This window comes from Panthera onca, chromosome E1, assembly GCF_046562875.1.
Source record: "Panthera onca isolate mPanOnc1 chromosome E1, mPanOnc1 haplotype 2, whole genome shotgun sequence".
NCBI lineage: Eukaryota > Metazoa > Chordata > Mammalia > Carnivora > Felidae > Panthera > Panthera onca.
This window is the reverse complement of record NC_138352.1, coordinates 25956833-25976398: the sequence shown is the minus strand read 5'-3', so window position 1 is coordinate 25976398 and position 19566 is coordinate 25956833. Positions and strand designations below refer to the sequence as shown.

Below are 19566 nucleotides of genomic sequence, written 5' to 3'. Positions count from 1 at the left end.
CAGGAAGAAATGTATCTACTTTTCCATTATGACCCCTCACTAAATCATTTCAATACCAAGGTTCCTTCACTTCTTTATCTGACTTTCCTGATTTCTCACCCTGGTAAGTTCCAGTTTCCTTTTCTTCTGAGTATTTATTATTATTAGGAAATACTAAGAAATGAGGAAGATTTTCATATGTACACTTTCCAACCATGACAAGGTCTGCTTTATAACTGAGAATGTTTTATTCACTTTTTTAAGGTGACGGACTCCCTAGCATGCCACAGAGGGTGTCAAGACTGGTTTCAAACGCTAATAACCTCAAGCCACCTGCCTGCCACAAATATGGCATTCTGAACAAACAAGATGGCATACCGACAATAAACTTGGCCCTTTGCAAGTGGGCTGTATAATCCAGAAAATGGTTTATGGCCCTAAGAAATGACAGGGAGCTATCAACTCAGCAGAAGATAAGTAAAGAGGTTCCCTATTCTGTTAGATTTGATGAACATATCATTTATTTCCCTAATACTTTTCTATTTCTAATGCCAACCAGAGTTTTGAAAAAAGCAAGCAATCCCACACATTCCCTGCTGTCCTGAATCCAGCCAACAGCTGACTTTGCTTCCCCTTCCCTAGTGCCAGGGACTGAGAAGCAAGGTAGCACCTGCTTCCACCAGTCAATGGGAAGACGAGGGCAGGATCTCTTTTGAAGCACAGCCCCCAATTCTGCAGAAGGCGTGGACATGATCCAAAGAAGTTCATGGAGTCGCTGAACAGTCTGTGGAGGTGTGTGACACCTCCAGAGCAGAACCTCCATCAAGGGAGAATCCCCATGAACTGGGCAGGAGTGGGTGGAGAGGGAGAGCAGGGAGGCCAGAGGGTACAGTCGGCATTTCCCTCTGGGTGACAGGCATCGAGACCCACCGTAATGACCACCAATTGCATTAAAGAAAGTAAGGAATGACCTCTGATTTTAACAAGAAGGGATTGGAATTGCTTTTGTTTCAGGCAAATCTGCCAAGAGAAGTGTCAGTCCCCATGGTCTGGGATGGAGGTTACAGGTTACATCCCTCAAAACCTTCACCAGGTTGGCTGGAGTAGGAGGCCATGGTTGCAAAGGGAAATTCGTCACAAGGTCCCCTAATAGAGGCATTCCCATTAGCTTCCTGCCCGGGTTCCTCCCTCCTTAAGCCCAACACTTCATAGTCAATAAATAGAGGTTTCATTCTGTTAGGGAGGATCTTACGACATGAAGCATTTCTGTTGAACGAAAACTATGCACTACACGTGTGAGGGTACATTATGAAACAAAATGAAAATCCAAATGAAAACACCAAAGTTTTATGTATTTCATAATTATGATAAATGAAGACCAAGGTCAGTTTCAACAGAGTTTCAACAAGACAGTTTATGCTGAGATGTGTTTCTACTATTTCTAATTGAATACCTAACACTTATAGATACTCTATGTATATCTGCTCACATGCTCGAGTCTTTAGAAAACAGATAAGCGAATTCCCACTCGGTGGATGACGGGAGTTGCCAAGAAATGAAATGACTACCTTTGAAAGAACAAGCTTATAGTCAACTAGAAAGACACAAGAAACAAAAAGAATGAAGTCCTACCTTAGCCACTGAGTTTTTTAAGCAGTTCAGGCAGTAAACAGAAATTATCTCATTAAAATATATATTAAAAAACTATTGCCGTTAAGCCACTTGAGAATTTGAGACTACGTTCCTGAAGAGTAAAAGCTGTCAACCATCAGAAAACCCCTCTGTGAAGGCTACAAACGTACTAGTCGCTACCATTTATTGGGCACTCCCTTTGTGCCTGACACTACACTCTAGGGACTTCACACACATAACATACCTAGTTCTCACGTTAACCCTGCAAGGGAAGTCTGCTCCCTCTCTCACCGATGAGAAACCAAGGGTCAGCAAATGAAAGGACAGGTACGGAGGTCACATAGAGGCAAAGCATTTTTGTGTCTAAAGCTCTTTCCATCATACCCAACTTTTTATTTATTTTTTTTATACTCAACTTTTTGTACTTGCCTGAAACGGTCTAACCATTGTCTATCTAACAATTTAGTCAGAAATGCTCCCAACTTCAAAAATTACTACATTTACGTAAGTATATGCTTGCTCAATACCTTTGGGGACTAAAAACATGCTGACATATTTAAAGAGGAAGATGTTGTCAGAAGGAAGGAAGAGAACAAATTCTTGTGAAAGGTAATCAAGTATTTGGAAATGAATGCAGTTTCCAAACAATGACTTGCTTTATTGTAGGTCACAAGCAGGTACCACAGTAATTGTAGCTGCACAGTGACAGACTTATTTAGACGGGAGTTTATGCTGGAAAGTAAGAAGAAATTCTTAGTTCTAACAAAAACGTTACACATAGAATCAAATTACTGCCTGGCATGTTATTTATAAATCTAGACCCCAAATAGTAACACTTGATGAGTGGCTTTTGGCTTCTAATCTTTGATAAGTATTCATTGCTTCAACTAAAATTTATGAAGAACCACACTCGCTCCCATCATGGGATGCCAGGAAGTTGAACGGTGAAACGGTTTAAGCAGTAGCTAACGGATTTTTGAGTTAAGACTTTTGCCAATAATAATCTCTGAACACAAGTCTAACAAAAATACGATTATCTGTCTCGTTTCTCTAGGATTCTAAGATTAAACTCATTTTCAGACTAAATAATATGCAAGGTTCCATACAGCGATAGCAGGTTAAAAATCAAACCTCGCAAATTTGGAATCTCTCAGTCAATAATACTTCCTTTAGGTAAGAGGTTTGGGGGGGGTGGGGAGGGGGGTAGGAAAAGCAACCAAGTAAAAACTGAAAGGATCAGGCATAAACTTCAACAGAAATTCTACAGAGTCTTGAAATAAATTGCCCTAAGCGTTCTGGGATTACCTACAGTAATTCCTACTGATTCAAACTTGATTGGATAATAGAGCAGTAAAGTGATTCTCAAATTAGTTGGATCCCTGTTACCTACCAGGGTAAAATCAAGACACCGCAATTTAAAAATTCTTAACTTGTAACTAGATTTTTTTTTTAAAAAAAGAAGTCTTTCTCAACTTTGTTCTATACAGCAAATTATATACATTCCCAACCCAGATCTGTTTCCTAAACTCCAGACTTCTACATCTAACTGCCCACCTCGCACCTCCACTTAGACATCTAATACGTACCTGAAATTCGGCATGTCCTAATTCTTCCCCCCAAATCTGCCACTCCTTCAGTGAGGCCTATGCAGTAAATGGCAACCCCACAAGCCAAATCTTGGGCTACCTTTGATAACTGTCCTCAAATCCCCACGATCAATCCACCAGCAAAACCCGTTTACCTCACCTTCAAAAATACATCCAGAAATTGACCAGTTCTCCCTACCTCCCTCACTAGAGTCTAGTCCAAGCCACTGGGAGGATTAATATAACCTCCTGGCTGGTCTCCCTGCTTCTGCCCCAGTCTCCCTTACAATCTAGTCTCAACAGAGCAGCCAGAATGATCCTGCCACTACTAAAATCTGATACTAGTCTTCTGCTCAAAAGTCCAATGCCTCCTCCTTTCTTTGGTATCAGCTGTAATGTCATCCATTTCCACAAACACACCCCTTAAACTAACACCACCTAATTCTGGAAACCTGTCCATCTATTCTGACACAAACAGAATGAAGTACACAAGCAATAAAGAAACAGAAATAAGATTCTTCTGGTCTGAGACGGTGCTATGTTTCCGTCATTCAACACTCTCCTCTCCCAAATTCCCAGTGAAACAACCAGAAAAATATAAAACTGGAAGAAAAACCTTCACGGTAATAACCCAAAAGGGAGGGAAAAGATTGATGGAAAGGCTGACCAACCCCGAACTGGGCCCAGCTGGGGTCAAGGTGAGGGCACATATGGACAATTTCAGTTCTGTAAATGCGTTCTGGGACACGCTAGAGGTGTGAGCACACAGAACAAGAACGTGCAGAGAAAACGCTATTATGGCTAGAACCTAACAAGCGTAAGTGTGCCACAGACAGCAGTGAGATGGCGTCCCAGGTAACTTTAGGATGGAAAACAAATGCTTCAGGGTAACAGAGACATTCTCGTCACACAGAATTTCCTACTAGAGCTTTCTCTTCTATCAACAGAAGCAACCGACTGCTAACGCTGCAAAGGTAACATATGATAAATATCAAATTATCCCCTTACGTTCTCTGGGATGGAAAAATTGACACAATTTATAAAAAATATGAAATACATAACTTCTAACAATTCAATTCAAGTTACAAACAATCGTTGATAAGAAGGAACAAAGCTATTGTTAAAAATTTGTAGCTGGAGGGCGCCTGGGTGGCTCAGTCAGTTAAGCATCTGACTTCGGCTCAGGTCATGATCTCGCGGTTCGTGAGTTCGAGCCCCGCGTCGGGCGCTGTGCTGACGGCTCGGAGCCCAGAGCCCACTTTGGATTCTGTGTCTCTCTTGTTAAAAATCTGTAGCTGAAACTTGTTTAAAATGCAGATGGGCTCTAGCATCTCCAGCTACTTTGTTTGATTCCACTTTCTCTGTGGGAAGCCCTGGTGCCTTGTAGCAGAACAGCATTTCCCGCCTCAATGCCAACATTCAGTTTGCTCCCCGTCAGGTAGCGACTCTTGGTGGAGCCCCACGACCGTCCCTCTCTCTGCGTCCACAGTACCAGCCGCATCAGCGTAAAAGGCCGCTCTTTCCTCCCTTTCGATCCTCATCGCCCATTCCTCTGTTCCCCTTCATAAGCAAATCTTACAGACGGGGCACACCTGCACGCTGCCACCTGCTCACCTCCCACACTCCCTTCCCCTCCCTATCGTCTTATTTCCGGCCCCCTCACCAACCCGCTGAAAATGCACACTTAGGACACCTCAGCTCACTCAACCTCTGGCTGCATTTCACGCAGTCGACTCGTGAAACACTCCCTGTACTTTTACCGACCAAGAAATACTGTTCCCGAAGGATATGTAATCACATCCTGCCCTGCGAGGTAGTGGTATTCTGTAGGAAACAATGACCAGAAAACACAACAGGTTATGGCTACGGATAATGAGAGAACCGTGTCAACCTGTATCTGGTAAGCAGGGTGGCTAAGGAAAGAAAGGGTGGCTGTGTGGGGAAACCGGGAGAGCTTTAGGAACACTAATCAGCAGTCAGCGGCTGTCGTGCGAGATGAATCTGGGTGCGGAGAGCAAGGGCGACCACACGGTCCCAGCAGCCACGCTGGTAACGCACACGTGAGCTGTGACAGCTGCTGATCCGTTATTTTGGAGAAAAGTTTCTGAAGGACTGAATTCCAACTGTGAAAACGCACACTGCGCTGTATTAAAAACTATCTTTTAAGAGCAAGTGCTTTTTAACATAAACTATCTAAACTCCAGAAATGAAGTTAATCTGAAACAAAGTCAGGCAGGTCCCCGGTATTCCAGTAAACTATCTTCTCCGCTAATTACCACGCTCTATTTCTCTGTACTTCTCCCATATTCTACCTGCCCCCTTCACAGACAAAAGGACTGATAAAGACAGTATTATTAAATGAGGTGTTCATGGGGCCCATATTCACACTATCACTGTCATTATCACTGACAGGCACAATTTAGATCATACAGAAGTATAAAATTTTTCTCATTAATCTTACCAAACTAGAAACTTTCCAGTACATTCAAAGTAGATGGTGTAATGCATTAAATATGTATTAATTTCAAAATAATAACATGTTCATAACATCCTAATTATTTAATGAAATGTCAACCCCTACAATACATGTTGTAAGTACGAGGCTCCGGTTATAACATTTTTCATCTCCGTATCTCCACCAAGCCCGAAACACCTTCGATACAATAATGAAACGCACCTGGTTTCTTCCTCTGCGTTTTCCGTAATTCCTTCTTACTAGGGCTTTATAATTCTCATTTTTCTTGGTTAAGTAGTAATATAAAACACAATCAGGAACACTCTATAAGGAAAAAAATATTTTGAAGAGCCAAAGGAATAAATTTTTTTAAAAAAATCAAGTAACACTTTCAAGGGAAATCTCTGGTATTCTCAAGGTATAAATTAAGGAGAAACATACGGCTAGCATTTTAAGGCAGATCTAGGCTCTAAAAACACATTCATTACCTTTATATTTTAAAGGACAATTCCAGTTGTCCTAATCCAAATTACATAAAAGATACCAGAGGCTATCAGAAACATTCAAGCACTTCCTTATTAAGAAGTAACTAAATTCTCTTTCTTACCGCAGGCATGTAAATATTGAAAATGTCTCTTTAAATGTTTGTCAAAGACACTACAATCCTTTGTGGGAAAATTTTTCAAGGAAAATCAGGATTCTGATACTTTAATCAGAACTTCAGTAAGGTTTAAAACGCATTGTAGGGGCACCTGGGTGGCGCAGTCGGTTAAGCGTCCGACTTCAGCCAGGTCACGATCTCGCGGTCCGTGAGTTCGAGCCCCGCGTCAGGCTCTGGGCTGATGGCTCGGAGCCTGGAGCCTGTTTCCGATTCTGTGTCTCCCTCTCTCTCTGCCCCTCCCCCGTTCATGCTCTGTCTCTCTCTGTCCCAAAAATAAATTAAAAAAAAGTTGAAAAAAAAAAATTTTTTTTAAAAATAAAACGCATTGTAGTCTATGTGTTTCTAGGAAAATCCAGTATCAGGTTGTTTTCCATTAACCATGAAAATCAGACTATGTTCTGTGCTTAAGATTTGTTACATAATTCTAAATATCACTATACTAGTCACATGAGAATCTTTCTAAAAATCTATTTAAATACTTCTGTATATTAGAGCACAAAACTTCAAAGTAGCAACCATCACAAACCTATAAACATTCTCAATGCAAACCATTTCTTACCTTTCTTTCCAAGTAGGATGCAATTAGTCCAAAGTTTTTTGGATGCTGGATAAACCTGAGTAAAAAAAGAGAAAAAAACAACAACACATACACCCATACACACAAACATTTTAACAACTTCAAAAGAGGCGGGGTGGGGGGGGGACCTCGGGAACAGAAATATTAGCACAGACTATTTCCCACGGATCCCTAACTGCCAACTTGAGGAACAACAGACTCACTAGAGTGTTTTAAGGGCACGGATTCCTGGGCACCATCCACCAGGAACTAACTGGATTGGTCTATGGTACCGCACAGACATCTGGACTTTTGAAAAGCACCCCCAGGTGACTCAGACACCACCCAAGCTTGGGTACCACACTTAACATGACTCTGCAACCCCAGTTCAACTCTCATCTGTTAACTTTGTTCCCATCTACAAACCTATGGGAAAATCATTATCAAATCTACACTCTCTACTTTCCACAGGATCCATTCAAATGTCAAAGGGGGGCCAAGTTTGTGGAGAAACAGTTCAATTTACAAGTGAATGCCAAATATTTTTCACGAATTTATGTGAGCTTCTATTAGAAAACAATTTAAAGTTTAAATTACTTGTCCTTAAAGATCTCCTTCTCGTGGTCAGTCCAAACATTCATAAACTGCCTATCTTTATAAACTTTCATAGGATCTTCCATGAGTCCATTCATGTTGATGAACTTGACTCGTCTCTGTTCTGCATCAAACATCATAGGTGGGATCACAGAGAGTTGCCGCATTTGTTTCTCATTATTCTGGAAAAAAAAAAAAAAACCAACAACAAAAAATAAACATAATTTATGTAGAATAAAATTTAAAGAGGGCCATAGACCAGCTATCATAATAGAAGCCAGAAAAACCACATATGTAATTTAATGTCAATGGCAGTGTGTACCATAACATCTAACATATAGTAATTACTCATATATCTAATAAGCACTCATTAAATGGGCGCCTGGGTGGCTCGGTCGGTTAAGTGTCCGACTACAGCTCAGGTCATGATCTCACGGTTTGTGAGTTCGAGCCCCGTATCAGGCTCTGTGCTGACAGCTCAGGGCCTGGAGCCTGCTTCCAATTCTGTGTCTCCCTCTCTCTCTGCCCCTCCCTTGCTCGTGCTCTGTCTCTCTGTCTCTCTCTCTCTCTGTCTCTCTCTCTCTCTCAAAAATAAACACTAAAAAAAAAAAAGCTCATTAAATGAATTATAGGGACAGAGGTGATACATGTTATTTTTTTTATATGCCACTACTACAATTTGAGAAGAGATTTTTACTTAAAAGAAGTAGATACTTCAAGTAATAAATTTTTATTTCTTTTATTTTTTTAAGTAGGCTTCACATCTAGTGAGGAGCCCAACACAGGTCTTGAACTCACGACCCTGAGACCAAGAGTCCGATGCAGAGGAGCACCTGGGTGGCTCAGTCGATTAATCATCTGACTCTCGATTTCGGCTCAGGTCATGATCTCATGGTTCCTGAGATGGAGTCCCACGCTGGGCTCTACACCAACAGTGCAGAGCCTGCTTGGGATTCTCTCTCACTCTCTCTCTCTCTCTCTGCCCCTCCCCCACTTGTGCACTACCTCTCTCAAAATAAATAAATAAACATTAAAAAAAGGAAAAAAAGACACTTGACCAACTAAGCCACCCAGACACTCCAAATAATAAAATTTTCGACCTAAATAAGTAATGTTAAATTCAGTGAAATAATGATCTTAAGAAACACTTAATTACATTAACAGTCTTATTTTTAAGAATCTTAATGTCATTTTAGACAGTAAGTCTTAATGTCATTTTAGAGACCAATAAATAGAAAAAAAAAAGCAAACAGGCACCAAAATCCTAAGGGCATTGATTTTAAATTAAACTCACGTGTATAATACTCCTTGCTAACTTTACATAACCTCTCCACTGAAAGTTGAAGACCATTATCCTTAGAATTTCAACTAAAACTTTGTTACATCTATACAATTAGTTTTTCCCAAAGTTTGATTTCCTGAGTTCATAAGCATAAATTTCTATGAAAGACCTTTAACCAAAATTACAGGTATTGACCCCATCACAAAGCTGGGTTTTGTTTTTCCCTAAAACTCTTCCTTACAGAAGTGGATACCGCCTTACACTCAGTCCTTACAAAGTGTCTAATTTTGTGGGGTACTCTCAATCAGTCTGAAGACCAAAGAACAGCTTGGGGCAGACACATTAGCTTGAAGTCACCTCAGGTGGTTACTAGTTTTGGATGCTTACAGATGTGCCCTACTGAAATCAGTCAAAAAGCAAGCAACGAAATTTAACACAGATTTAGTCATCATTGCAGGGATTATGACCACAAATTTTGAAATATACAGCAACTGAATCATTGTCTTTGATCATTACTTAAGGAGACCACCACATTCATAAGCAAGACCTTCAGAATTTCGACATGAGGGTTTCTGGTGGTGGTGGTGGGTGGGTGGATGTGGGTGTGGGTGTGGGTGTGTGTGTGTGTGTGTTTTAATTGAAGCATAGTTGATACCACAGATGAGGTTTATTAAAAAAAAAAAACCAGTATATAAAATCAAAACCAGAAAAACTAAATAAACAAGAGGTGGCTTTTGGACCAACCTTTAGAGACAAACTTTAGAGACCAACCTTTAGAGAGCAACCTTGAACAACAGCTAAGAAGACTCATGTTAGGGACTGAAATTTCTTCTTATTCAGCACTGATTTATTGATCCATATCAAATCTCTCTCCCAGGCTCCCCTGGCTAGAGAGCACACTTTGGAGAATCCACCCACACCTCAGGTCCACAACTCAACATACAAATACCCGCAAAATACATGCTCCTTTGTTCTTCTAGAAAATGGCACCACCAGCTCAACCCTCTAACCTAGAAACTGGGGAGTCACTTTCCACTTCTCTTCTTTCTCAATCCACCTTACCCTGCCCATTCCACCTCCGATGAATCTCTCCTGTCAGTCTGCTCCGGTACATCCCTGCCACTGTTGCCCTGATTCGGGCTCTTATTTATCTGAACAGCCTCCTCGCCTCTTTCCAAGCCTCCCTGCCGCCAAAACCACCTGTGTACAATGCTAACACAATTGTGTAACTGCTTGGTTTAAAACCTTCAGTGGTTGGCCAGTCTCTGGAACAGTCCAAGCTCTATAAATGTTCCCTCACTGATGTACAAATAAACCCCTAGTTCCTGGCATAGGAGGCTAAAATGCCCGAATAATCAATGAATTAAAAATTAAATTAATTGTCTTACCTCCTGCTCAGAGAGCCCATCAATAATTTCAGAAATCTCATGCTCGCTCCTAGCAATCGTGGCTGAAAGACCAGCTCCCCTCTGCCCAACTCTAAATATGAGAAAGAAATTATAAATATATTTAAAGGCATTCCATAAAGAAGACATCAATTAAGTTACTTTTATATACGTTATGCTGCTGAATGGGACTTTTTTACCTGACTAGAAGTCAGAGAAGAAATGCTATTGAGCCACTCTTTTACATAATATGCTTGAAGATTAGAATTCTATAGAAGAACGATTTAAATGTTGAGATTAAGATTCAAAAAAAATTTTTTTTGTTTTTAATGTTTTTGTTTTTTGTTTTTGTTTTTTTGAAAGAGAGTAATAGAGAGCAAGCAGGGGAGGGGCAGAGAGAGAGGGAGACAGAATCCCAAGCAGGCTCTACACTGACAGCGCAGAGCCCAATGCAGGGCTCGAACTCACAAACTGTGAGATGGTGACTTGAGCTGAAGTCAAGAGTCAGATGCTTAACCAACCGAGCCACCCAGCTACGCCTGAGATGAAGATTTAAAGGTTACATGTCCAAGTTCAAATGGCAGAACCACTTATGGGAAAATTCTAGAAAACCACAGGTAATGGTGACATTTCCATTTCAAATAGTAATCTTTGCCTTCCAGAGTAGACAGCAGACTTTGAAAAATACATTAAATATTTTTTACAGAGGAGGGATAACAACCATCGTCCCTCACAAAAGCTTTATCATGATGAAAAGAATTAAGGCTTACATATACTCTTACAAGAGACAGTGGAGAAGAAATCTAAAGCATTTACTTTTGCAAAATACTTGTTCTCCAAGTAAAAACAAATCAGAAACTATCTACCAATACCAAAGAATTTCTTAATTAGCAATCGATCTAAATACTGTTTGGTCATGTTATTAGATAACGAAGGACAAAGAAATGTGTAAGTCTACTCTTTTTAACTATCAGTTCTAAAGGAATGGGTATCTTCAAGAACAGAAGAATGGGGGTGCCTGGGTGGCTCGGTCAGTTAAGCGGCCGACTTCAGCTCAGGCCATGATCTCACGGTTTGTGGGTTCAAGCCCCACGTTGGGCTCTGTGCTGACAGCTCGGAGCCTTGAGCCTGCTTCGGATTCTGTGTCTCCCTCTCTCCCTGCTCCTCCCCCACTCACACTCTGTCGCTGTCTCAAAAAATGAATAAATGTTAAAAAAAATTTTTTCAAAAAAAGAACAGAAGAATTAATTTCAAGATATTCATTTAAATTTAGATTGAACAGCATCACTAAATATAAAAAATTAATATTAAATTCACCAAGACATAATCTTTGCAAGCTGATAATGAAGTTTTATATGCAAAATGAAAGTTCTTTCTGAACTTTCTTAAGAGCAGATTCAGGTAACCATTAACACTGAGAAAGGGCACAAAGGAGAGGAAGAGCCTAGCCATTAGCCAGGAGAAGAGCATAGGCACTACCCATCAAACTACTTACCGCTGAAACCTTTCTTGTTGTTCTCTTTGTTTTCGAATTTCTGGAAACTGCTTTTCATAGTACTCCCTTGTTTTGCTTTCTTTAGCTTTTCTCCGGGGATTATTTTCTATTCTGTCCACTTTTTTCTCCCATGCCTCCATGAGCTGATCATAACGTTGGCAGATTTTTTGTTCCTATTAAATACCCGTAGCAAATTAATAATTAAACTAAACTCTGTCATCCTGACAAACCTAATACTTTAAAGTAAATGCTACTTCTTAAGGCTAAGTCAGGAGTACATTTGGCCTAGGACTCAACTGTGAATGAAAAGCTGTCCTTGATCTGAAAGAGGAGAGAGAAAAGAGCTCTGTTTCCTATGAAGGTCAGCATATAGAGCACATTTTGGCTGATTTTTTTTTTGTTGGTTTGGTTTTTTTTAGTTAACGTTAAGACTAATACAAATTAATTAATTAATGAGCTACTACTGGCAGCTGATCAGCTACTTTTACTATTTTCCCGATAACAATGTAGGTAGGTCTTCATTGTCGACAAAAATGGAAAATTAATAACAGAAACATGCAAATAGTTCATCATCTCAATCACCCAACAGCAATCATATTAACATTCTGGTGCTTTCCTTCCAATCTGTCACAGAAAACACTCACACTTTAACCCTTCCTCTGCTGCTGGAGGTTTTGGTTACTTGAAGGTTTTTGTTACCATAAGTAATGGTATCTAATTCCCATTTTTGATAGTCTGGAAAAGGCAGGAATTGGTTGTACTTTATGATAAAAACAAATGCAGTGAACTACATGAAATCAAGAACCAATCCTTTTAGAGAAATGAGTAATGTATGATCTCATTTTTTTAAATCGAGAAGCAAGAAGTCTCCATTATTAGCACAGAACTGTGAACATGTCAACACACAGATAGAAAAAGGTGTAGAAGGACCCATGAAAAACCATGAACACTGGTCATCTCAAGAAAGTGGCACCAGAGAGGAGAATATTACCCTCCTCAAACTCCACGCCACCTCCACACACGGAATTCCCGATCATTCTTTCCAACTCCTGTATCCCTCACACTTTCTCCATGTCTCCCGCTGGCTCCTCAGTCCAGGCCAACATCATCCTTCACCTACATCAAAGTAAGAGCCTCCTCAAAGTCTCTCATGCATTCTAATGGTGTAGCCAGATGCCAATTCTTAGAATACAAACCTGGACATGTCACTTCCTGAGTTCAAACACTGCAAAGATGCCCTTGGGGTCTAACCCAAAGTCTCTTAGGTGGGCCTCAGGGGCCATGCAGCTCGGCCTGAACCTGCCCCGCTCCCTCCACCTCCCAGACCTTCACGTAAGCTGCTCCCTGGGCCTGTTCAAATTTCCACAGTTTCTGGTTTTCCTGCAACTCCCCTTTAGGATTCACACATGGCGAATCAGCTGCCATTCGTACACGGTCCCACAGTCCTCTGTACGTCCTGTACCACAGTGTGATCGCATGCTGTAATTCCCTGCTGACTTGTCTGCCCCCCAGTTATGCCGCAGGCTCCCTAAGGATTAAAGCCATATGGCTATCTTGCTCACCTCTGTAGAATAATACATGGGACAGAGTAAACAGCCAACAGATATTTATTAAACAAATCAGTGCACACAGAAACGTTATAACTACATAGTCTGTGAAGTCCGAAAAAACAAAGCCTATGCTTCTACGTTTGTATCACCAGACAGCGAATTTAGCAATTACCACAATTACAACAAAATTACTGGGAGGAAAAACATACTTTAGCTGATTTCTTAGTTAATATTTATATGATTTTGCCCCCCACCAAAAAAAAAAACCCCAGTAATTTCAGATAGTATCTGAAGGACCAGACTGACAAGTTTCATTAGAAGTTGTAGATGAAGTAAAAGCTGACTCTTGAGCTTTACAATTCATTAAACTGTCATGTCATTAAATATAGGGTACACAGTTCATTTCTGATGTGAATTAAAGAACATCGTCTATTTGCTAAGCAACTGAATTTCAACGAATCAAGTGTGCCTAAATTGAGTCTGAACACACTGCGAAAAGTGGTATACTGGCATTGTATTTTCGGTGACTTCATTTCCATGAAGATCATAACCACCAAACTTCTGGACTGCGAGTCATATGATAAATATGAAAACGTATCTGAATTTCAAAAAGCTGAACTTTAGCTGACCCGGTTCCTAGTAAGAACGAACAGTAATGTCTACTTAGCATGACCGTAACTTACCCACATTTGTTTGAGGGTTTAAGAGACTAAATGTAGAACGTCCTAGTTCTCTCATATTCTTTTTTAACTACTCACCATTTTCTTTATTTTGACTAGAGGAAAATGCTAGACACGGATGGCCAAAGAAATTAATTTGATAATGACATTAAATGTCAATTGTTGCTAGGATTACATTTGTAGTTAAGTTCTACCCAGTTACTTTCTACATCAGCACCTTCTCTCAAATATAATCAAGAGCCACTCTCACTAATAAAGGGAAAGCAAATGCCTAAATGAGCATGAATGGGAAAGTTGTACAAATTTCAGTTAAAGGATAGGACCTCACCCTTTGTTTTCTTGCATGATTTCTTCTTTTAAAAAATAAAATGAGTTTTTTCCTCATCACCTGGTTTCTAGAAGAGAAAAATATGGTTGTATGACATTAAGAAAAAGCACAACTTAATAATGCATCACTTTTTTTTTTTTTTTTTTTTTTTTCAGAGACACTGAAAAACAAGCAAAGATCACTTAGGAATATCTGATGTAATCAAAGTTAATCTTAATTTTTTCACCCTGCAAAGTAAGACTTTTGCAATAATTAGAACTGACTAAAATTCCTCCCACTCTACAGCAAGATTTTATACAAATAGTTCATTTTCAATTATGACATCCAAGTATAAGGCAAACATTTTCAAGTTATAATTACACAGTTACTCATTCTTCTTAAGATCTCTGGTGATCTAAGCGTCTTTGTGCACTCTTAGAGGAGGGGAGGTAGAAGAGAAGGAGAAGCTTTTAAAGTTACCTCCCTGCCCCAGGTATGGTGCCGATCTCCCCTCTAGGAGAACGTACACCCACAAAGAGAGAGGGCACTTCTGCTTGACACAGAAGATTTCCTTCAGTCACAGAAATGACATATAATCCACTCTAAGAAGTCATGGAGGGCAATGGCACAAGACAGGAAGACTTCTCTTGCATCTTAATGAAACAGTTACACTTTTTAAATGTGAAGCATTGTGATCTTCAAAAACAATGACATGCAGGTTCAAATATAAATAGTTATACCCCACCTACTTCCAGAAAGGATTTCAAGCTGATTATTCAAATATAAATACAAAGCCAAGGCAAGTAGAAGTAATTTTTTGGATTATCTGCCACTCGGGACTAACAGTGACACTGGCTCCACTCAAATTAGCATGGACAGTCAGGAGCTGGCTATATGGGAAAGTAGCCAAGACATGAAAAGAATTATTAAAAGGTATATTTGCTATTTCATACAAAGCAAATGACGGCGATGAGAGAAGAGGTACCACACGATTCATACGGATGCATGCAGCTGAGTAAACGATTATCTCCCAAGCTGACGTACAGAAGTGCTACCATAAACTCAGTTTGCTCTCCTTTTAATTACGTGCTACTCAAAAGCACATGACAATCAATAAACATAATTTAAAAGGCTTCCTAGGATTTAAGTGAAGAAGTCAGCCAGTCAGTAGCCCATCCCAGGACAGTGTGCTAAGCACTGTAGTGGGGCAGTGTAGACAACATGAAATAAATCAGACAGAGCTGCTCTCCAGCTAATACTAGCGGGGAAAAGACAGAACACAAACATAACTGAAGCTTTGTGGGGGGGAAAAAATATCATTAACAGTAGCCAACTAGATCTTATCTGCTATTCTTCTTTCAAAAACTGTTAAAACAGCTAAACAGTTTCAAAACAAGGTATATTTTATGAGTTTTGCCTACACCTACTTCTAAGGGTGGTCAAGACCACAGTAGCATCTCACAGAAAAATTCTAAGTTACATGACTATCATCATAAACCACTTACTTAACAAAAGTTAAAAGTATTCAGATTTCAATTTTTTTCATGCATACTACCATGCAAATTATATTTGCCACCAATTCTGCAAAGTAGTCAACTACTGCACATACTCTCAGTAAGAAAGGTTTTAAAAGAAAAAATATAGAGATGATATATAAATAGCAATGTGCTCATCAGTAACTGTACTAGCAGATCATTAAAATGTTCCGATTATTATTCTTAATAAAACATAAAGTAGAAATATCACATTTTCGTTATAAACTAAGAATCATTCACCTCAATTCTCTTAAAGTATGATAATTAAAAAAAAAAAAAAAAGATACCTATCTAGCTTCCTCTCTTACTTCAATCAGATCGAGAAATTAGGTTTTCTTTTCACTTATGCTCTTATTCCAGAATCTGCATCCAGAAAGGCCTGGTATCTAGGATGAGCAAGGCTAAGCAAACTACATTGTGGAGCAGTCTCCTCACCCACGTGAGGTGACAGAGCGCTTCCAAGGCACCAGGACATTAAATGGCAGAAGGGTCTACAAATACCGTCATTAGCAAGAGTCATGGAAGGGATTTCCCTAGAATAGGATTTTGAATAATGATAAAATGATCCGTGGCACTTCTACTTTGCAATGGCAGATGTGGCTTGGTGGGGGACGGTGTCATCACTAGTCTTAAATGAAAAAGCTTCATTATCTTACTTCATCATGCGCCTTGCAGGTACTCCACTGAAAAAAAGACAAAACAGGAGGCAAAAAATTCAAGCCTCAAGGTAAGCCATTTCAATGTTAAGTATTCACCTTTTTTACTAGCAGATCATAAAACCAGCTAGTTGTATGCAATAATTTATTTCATTTTTTGGCCTCGGAAACTCAAAGCTGTTACCCCAACCCCCAAGAAGCCAGAGGAAGATAACATATAGTAAAACGACAGCAAATTACACAAATCTAAAACACACCTACACTATATTATAATAATATGTCAGCAGATAACATAAAAATGATCTCTTTATAGAATATATGGTCTTTAACTGAAGAACTCCAAAGATGATAAATACTTACGTCTTGATGTTCTCATGATACACCTTGGTATCTGATGGCTGGTTATAGAGTGGCTATAAAATAAATCAAATATTTACATATGAAGTGTTGTACACATGTCTATGAAAATACAAAGAAACAACTTATATTTTAACACAATCCTAGGTGCAGTACTCATGGGCCTACACAACACATGCCCTACCAGAACCTCCAGACTTTCGGGTTCCCTGAACAACTCTCTTTACCCTATCTCCTATTAATGGGACTACTGTAAAAATGTTTATAAATCCACTGTAGCCCACAAGAAATACATTTATTCACAGATTTTTAATCTCAAAGGCAAAGAAGAACACATGGTCCAAAGAGCTTTCTATTTCTGTTCTCACTTCTTCCTGACTTTACCTGGCGTGATTAAATGGGTCCTCAGGGGGAAAAAAAAAAAAAAAAAAAAGCCCAGGATAATACTTCTGCAAAGGTAACCAAGTTTGTATGGCATTATTTTCAACATACTGCCCAGCCACATCCCCCTTATTCCAAAGTAGACAGACTATATTCCATCTTATCTCAAGAAAAATTACAAAAAAATTACAAAAAAATTGTAATTTTTAATTACAAAATTAAAAAAAAAAATTTCACCCAATGTGAAAAAAGAAATTTCTTGGGGTGCCAGGGGCGGGGCTCAGTTGGTTAGGCATCCGACTCCGGCTCAGGTCATAATCTCGAGGTTCTTGAGTTCAAACCCCACATTGGGGTCTGTGCTGACAGTTCAGAGCCTGAAGCCTGCTTCAGATTCTGTGTCTCCCTCTCTCTCTGCCCTTCCCTCATTCATGCTTGCTCTCTCACTCTCTCTTTCTCTCTCTCTCTCTCTCAAAAATAAACAAACATTAAAAAAAAAAGAAAAAGAAATCTCTTACTTACCAGTTCCACTTTTGGGCCAAGACCTTCAAATATTTTATGAGCCTCTTCTGCTTTTTTCTACAGATAAAGACATCATTATATTATACAATTAAAATAATTATATTACCTGGGTGCAAAATCACTACCAATTTAGTATTTTCCACTGTTAGCTCCAATCCCTATTTACTTTATCTCTGAGACTACTCTAGGGTTGAACTTTTCTATATCTCCAAATATTCTTGTCACATGATTGGCTGAAATATCCTCTTTCATTTTCATAGCTTCCTCACAAAATTCAGTCAGTGCTTCACATTTGTACTCAAAGTAATACCTGAAGACTTGTTAAGTTCTGAACAGCAAACAGATCTCAAGATTCTAGGCAGAAGGAACACAGATCCACTATTAGAAATGAGCCCCTCGACACTTGGACTCGGACTGTCATGAATAAAAATTTTAAAACATAAAATACCATAAAGTCACCAGTCTTTACTGGTGTAAGCCAAATTGATCTCTTGGAAGAAAAGCTTATTATGAGCTTATATTCTAGTTACAAGAAAACCTTGGTAATAACTGAACAGAGGAAACAACTAGTTTGAATTACGCAAGTGTTCAGTACTTAATAAATGCCGAATTACATTTTTTTTTGAATTATGCATTTTTTTACAGTCCATTTTCAAAAGTAAAATGATCTAGGCCGATGTGCCATCTAATAGAAATCATCCTTGAATGGACAAATGAAATATAACAAATTCGATGCTGAAGATGTTAAAACTGGAATTGTAGGACTAGCAAACGTGTCAATGGTTCTCAGCCAACGCATTCCAGTTGCTAACAATGGCTCCCTGTCGGCTGCGCAGACCCCCGCCTCGATGTATTTGCTGCTGGGAGACTCCGCAGGGCTTCTGATGGGGCACACAAGTGGGAATGGATATTCGTCAGTATCCCCCAAGTAGAAAGAGGTTTCCTTAAGATAAATATTCTCCTTTTCATCTCATTTATCAATCAAAATCAAGTATTTATTTCATATATATGTTGTAAAAACAACTAGTGCAGGAAGCGCAAAACAGTGTCAGGCACTTTCCAAACTCCAGGAAACTGAAAGGTTATTAAGATGGAAAATAAATATATCAATAATGTCAAATACAAAACTATAAAACGCCATTAAATTTGCATAGCAGATCGTACTTCTATAGACAGTTTTAAGGCAGGATTTGTCAATCTTGGCACTGTTTGGGCCAGATGCGTGTTCTGGAGACTGTGCCTAGGCATTGTGGGATATTTAGCAGTATCCCACTAGATGCCAGTAGCACTCTGCCTATCCTCCAAGCTGTAACAACCAAAACAGCCTCCAGTTGAGAACAAATCACTGTCCTAAGGTAACTAACTCACGAAGTCAAAATGTAATTATCACGAAATTCAAATTTATTAGCTTTAGGCATATATTAAATAGCACGCAAAGAACATCATCATAGATGATAAACGTGGAAAGTTAGTTGCGCCCGCAACTAACTTTCTCCAGACCCAACACTCACCAGTTTTTAAATTTGCTTTTTTTTTTAAGTTTATTAATTTATTTTTAGTAATCTCTACCCCTAACATGGGGCTCAAACTCACAACCCCGAGATCAAGGGCCACATACTCTACTGACTGAGCCAGCCAGGAGTGCCTTCGCTTCGCTCCCTCAAGGGGCTGTGTGTTGTTAGTCCATACCCAGAACGGGCAGGCTAAGGGGAACCATACACAAAAGACACAGAGCGACATTCTGGCAAATGCTAGTATCCTATCTGGCACTCACCTTTCCAGAGCTAATTTTAAAAGCTGGTATTTAAGATGTTTGCAACCCAAGATTTAAGTTTTGCAAAGTTTTATTAAATATCTGACTTCACGTTGGCTTAATTGCTAAGAACATATTAACCTATCCAGTCTGGCAGGCCAACATTTTAATTTAAAACCCTCACATTTCCATACTGTAATTTT

At 39.4% G+C, this 19566-nt stretch overlaps 1 protein-coding gene across 18 annotated transcripts in view; it reads right to left on the bottom strand.

Annotated features, from left to right (window-relative positions):
• The window catches only part of NCOR1 (nuclear receptor corepressor 1), a 159199-nt gene that overhangs the window by 78032 nt on the left and 61601 nt on the right, over positions 1-19566 (bottom strand). For 10 of the 18 annotated variants that reach the window (XM_078437696.2, XM_078437694.2, XM_078437704.2 and 7 more), the window contains exons 7-15: positions 17611-17667; positions 16714-16766; positions 16354-16380; positions 14184-14250; positions 11626-11798; positions 10134-10224; positions 7467-7645; positions 6873-6927; positions 5875-5976 (exon numbers count right to left, since the gene is read on the bottom strand). In XM_078437696.2, coding sequence (XP_078293822.1) covers positions 5875-5976; positions 6873-6927; positions 7467-7645; positions 10134-10224; positions 11626-11798; positions 14184-14250; positions 16354-16380; positions 16714-16766; positions 17611-17667 — 804 coding nt within the window. The remainder of the gene's footprint in view (positions 1-5874; positions 5977-6872; positions 6928-7466; positions 7646-10133; positions 10225-11625; positions 11799-14183; positions 14251-16353; positions 16381-16713; positions 16767-17610; positions 17668-19566) is intronic. The other 8 variants (XM_078437697.2, XM_078437705.2, XM_078437708.2 and 5 more) reach the window with 1 other exon arrangement.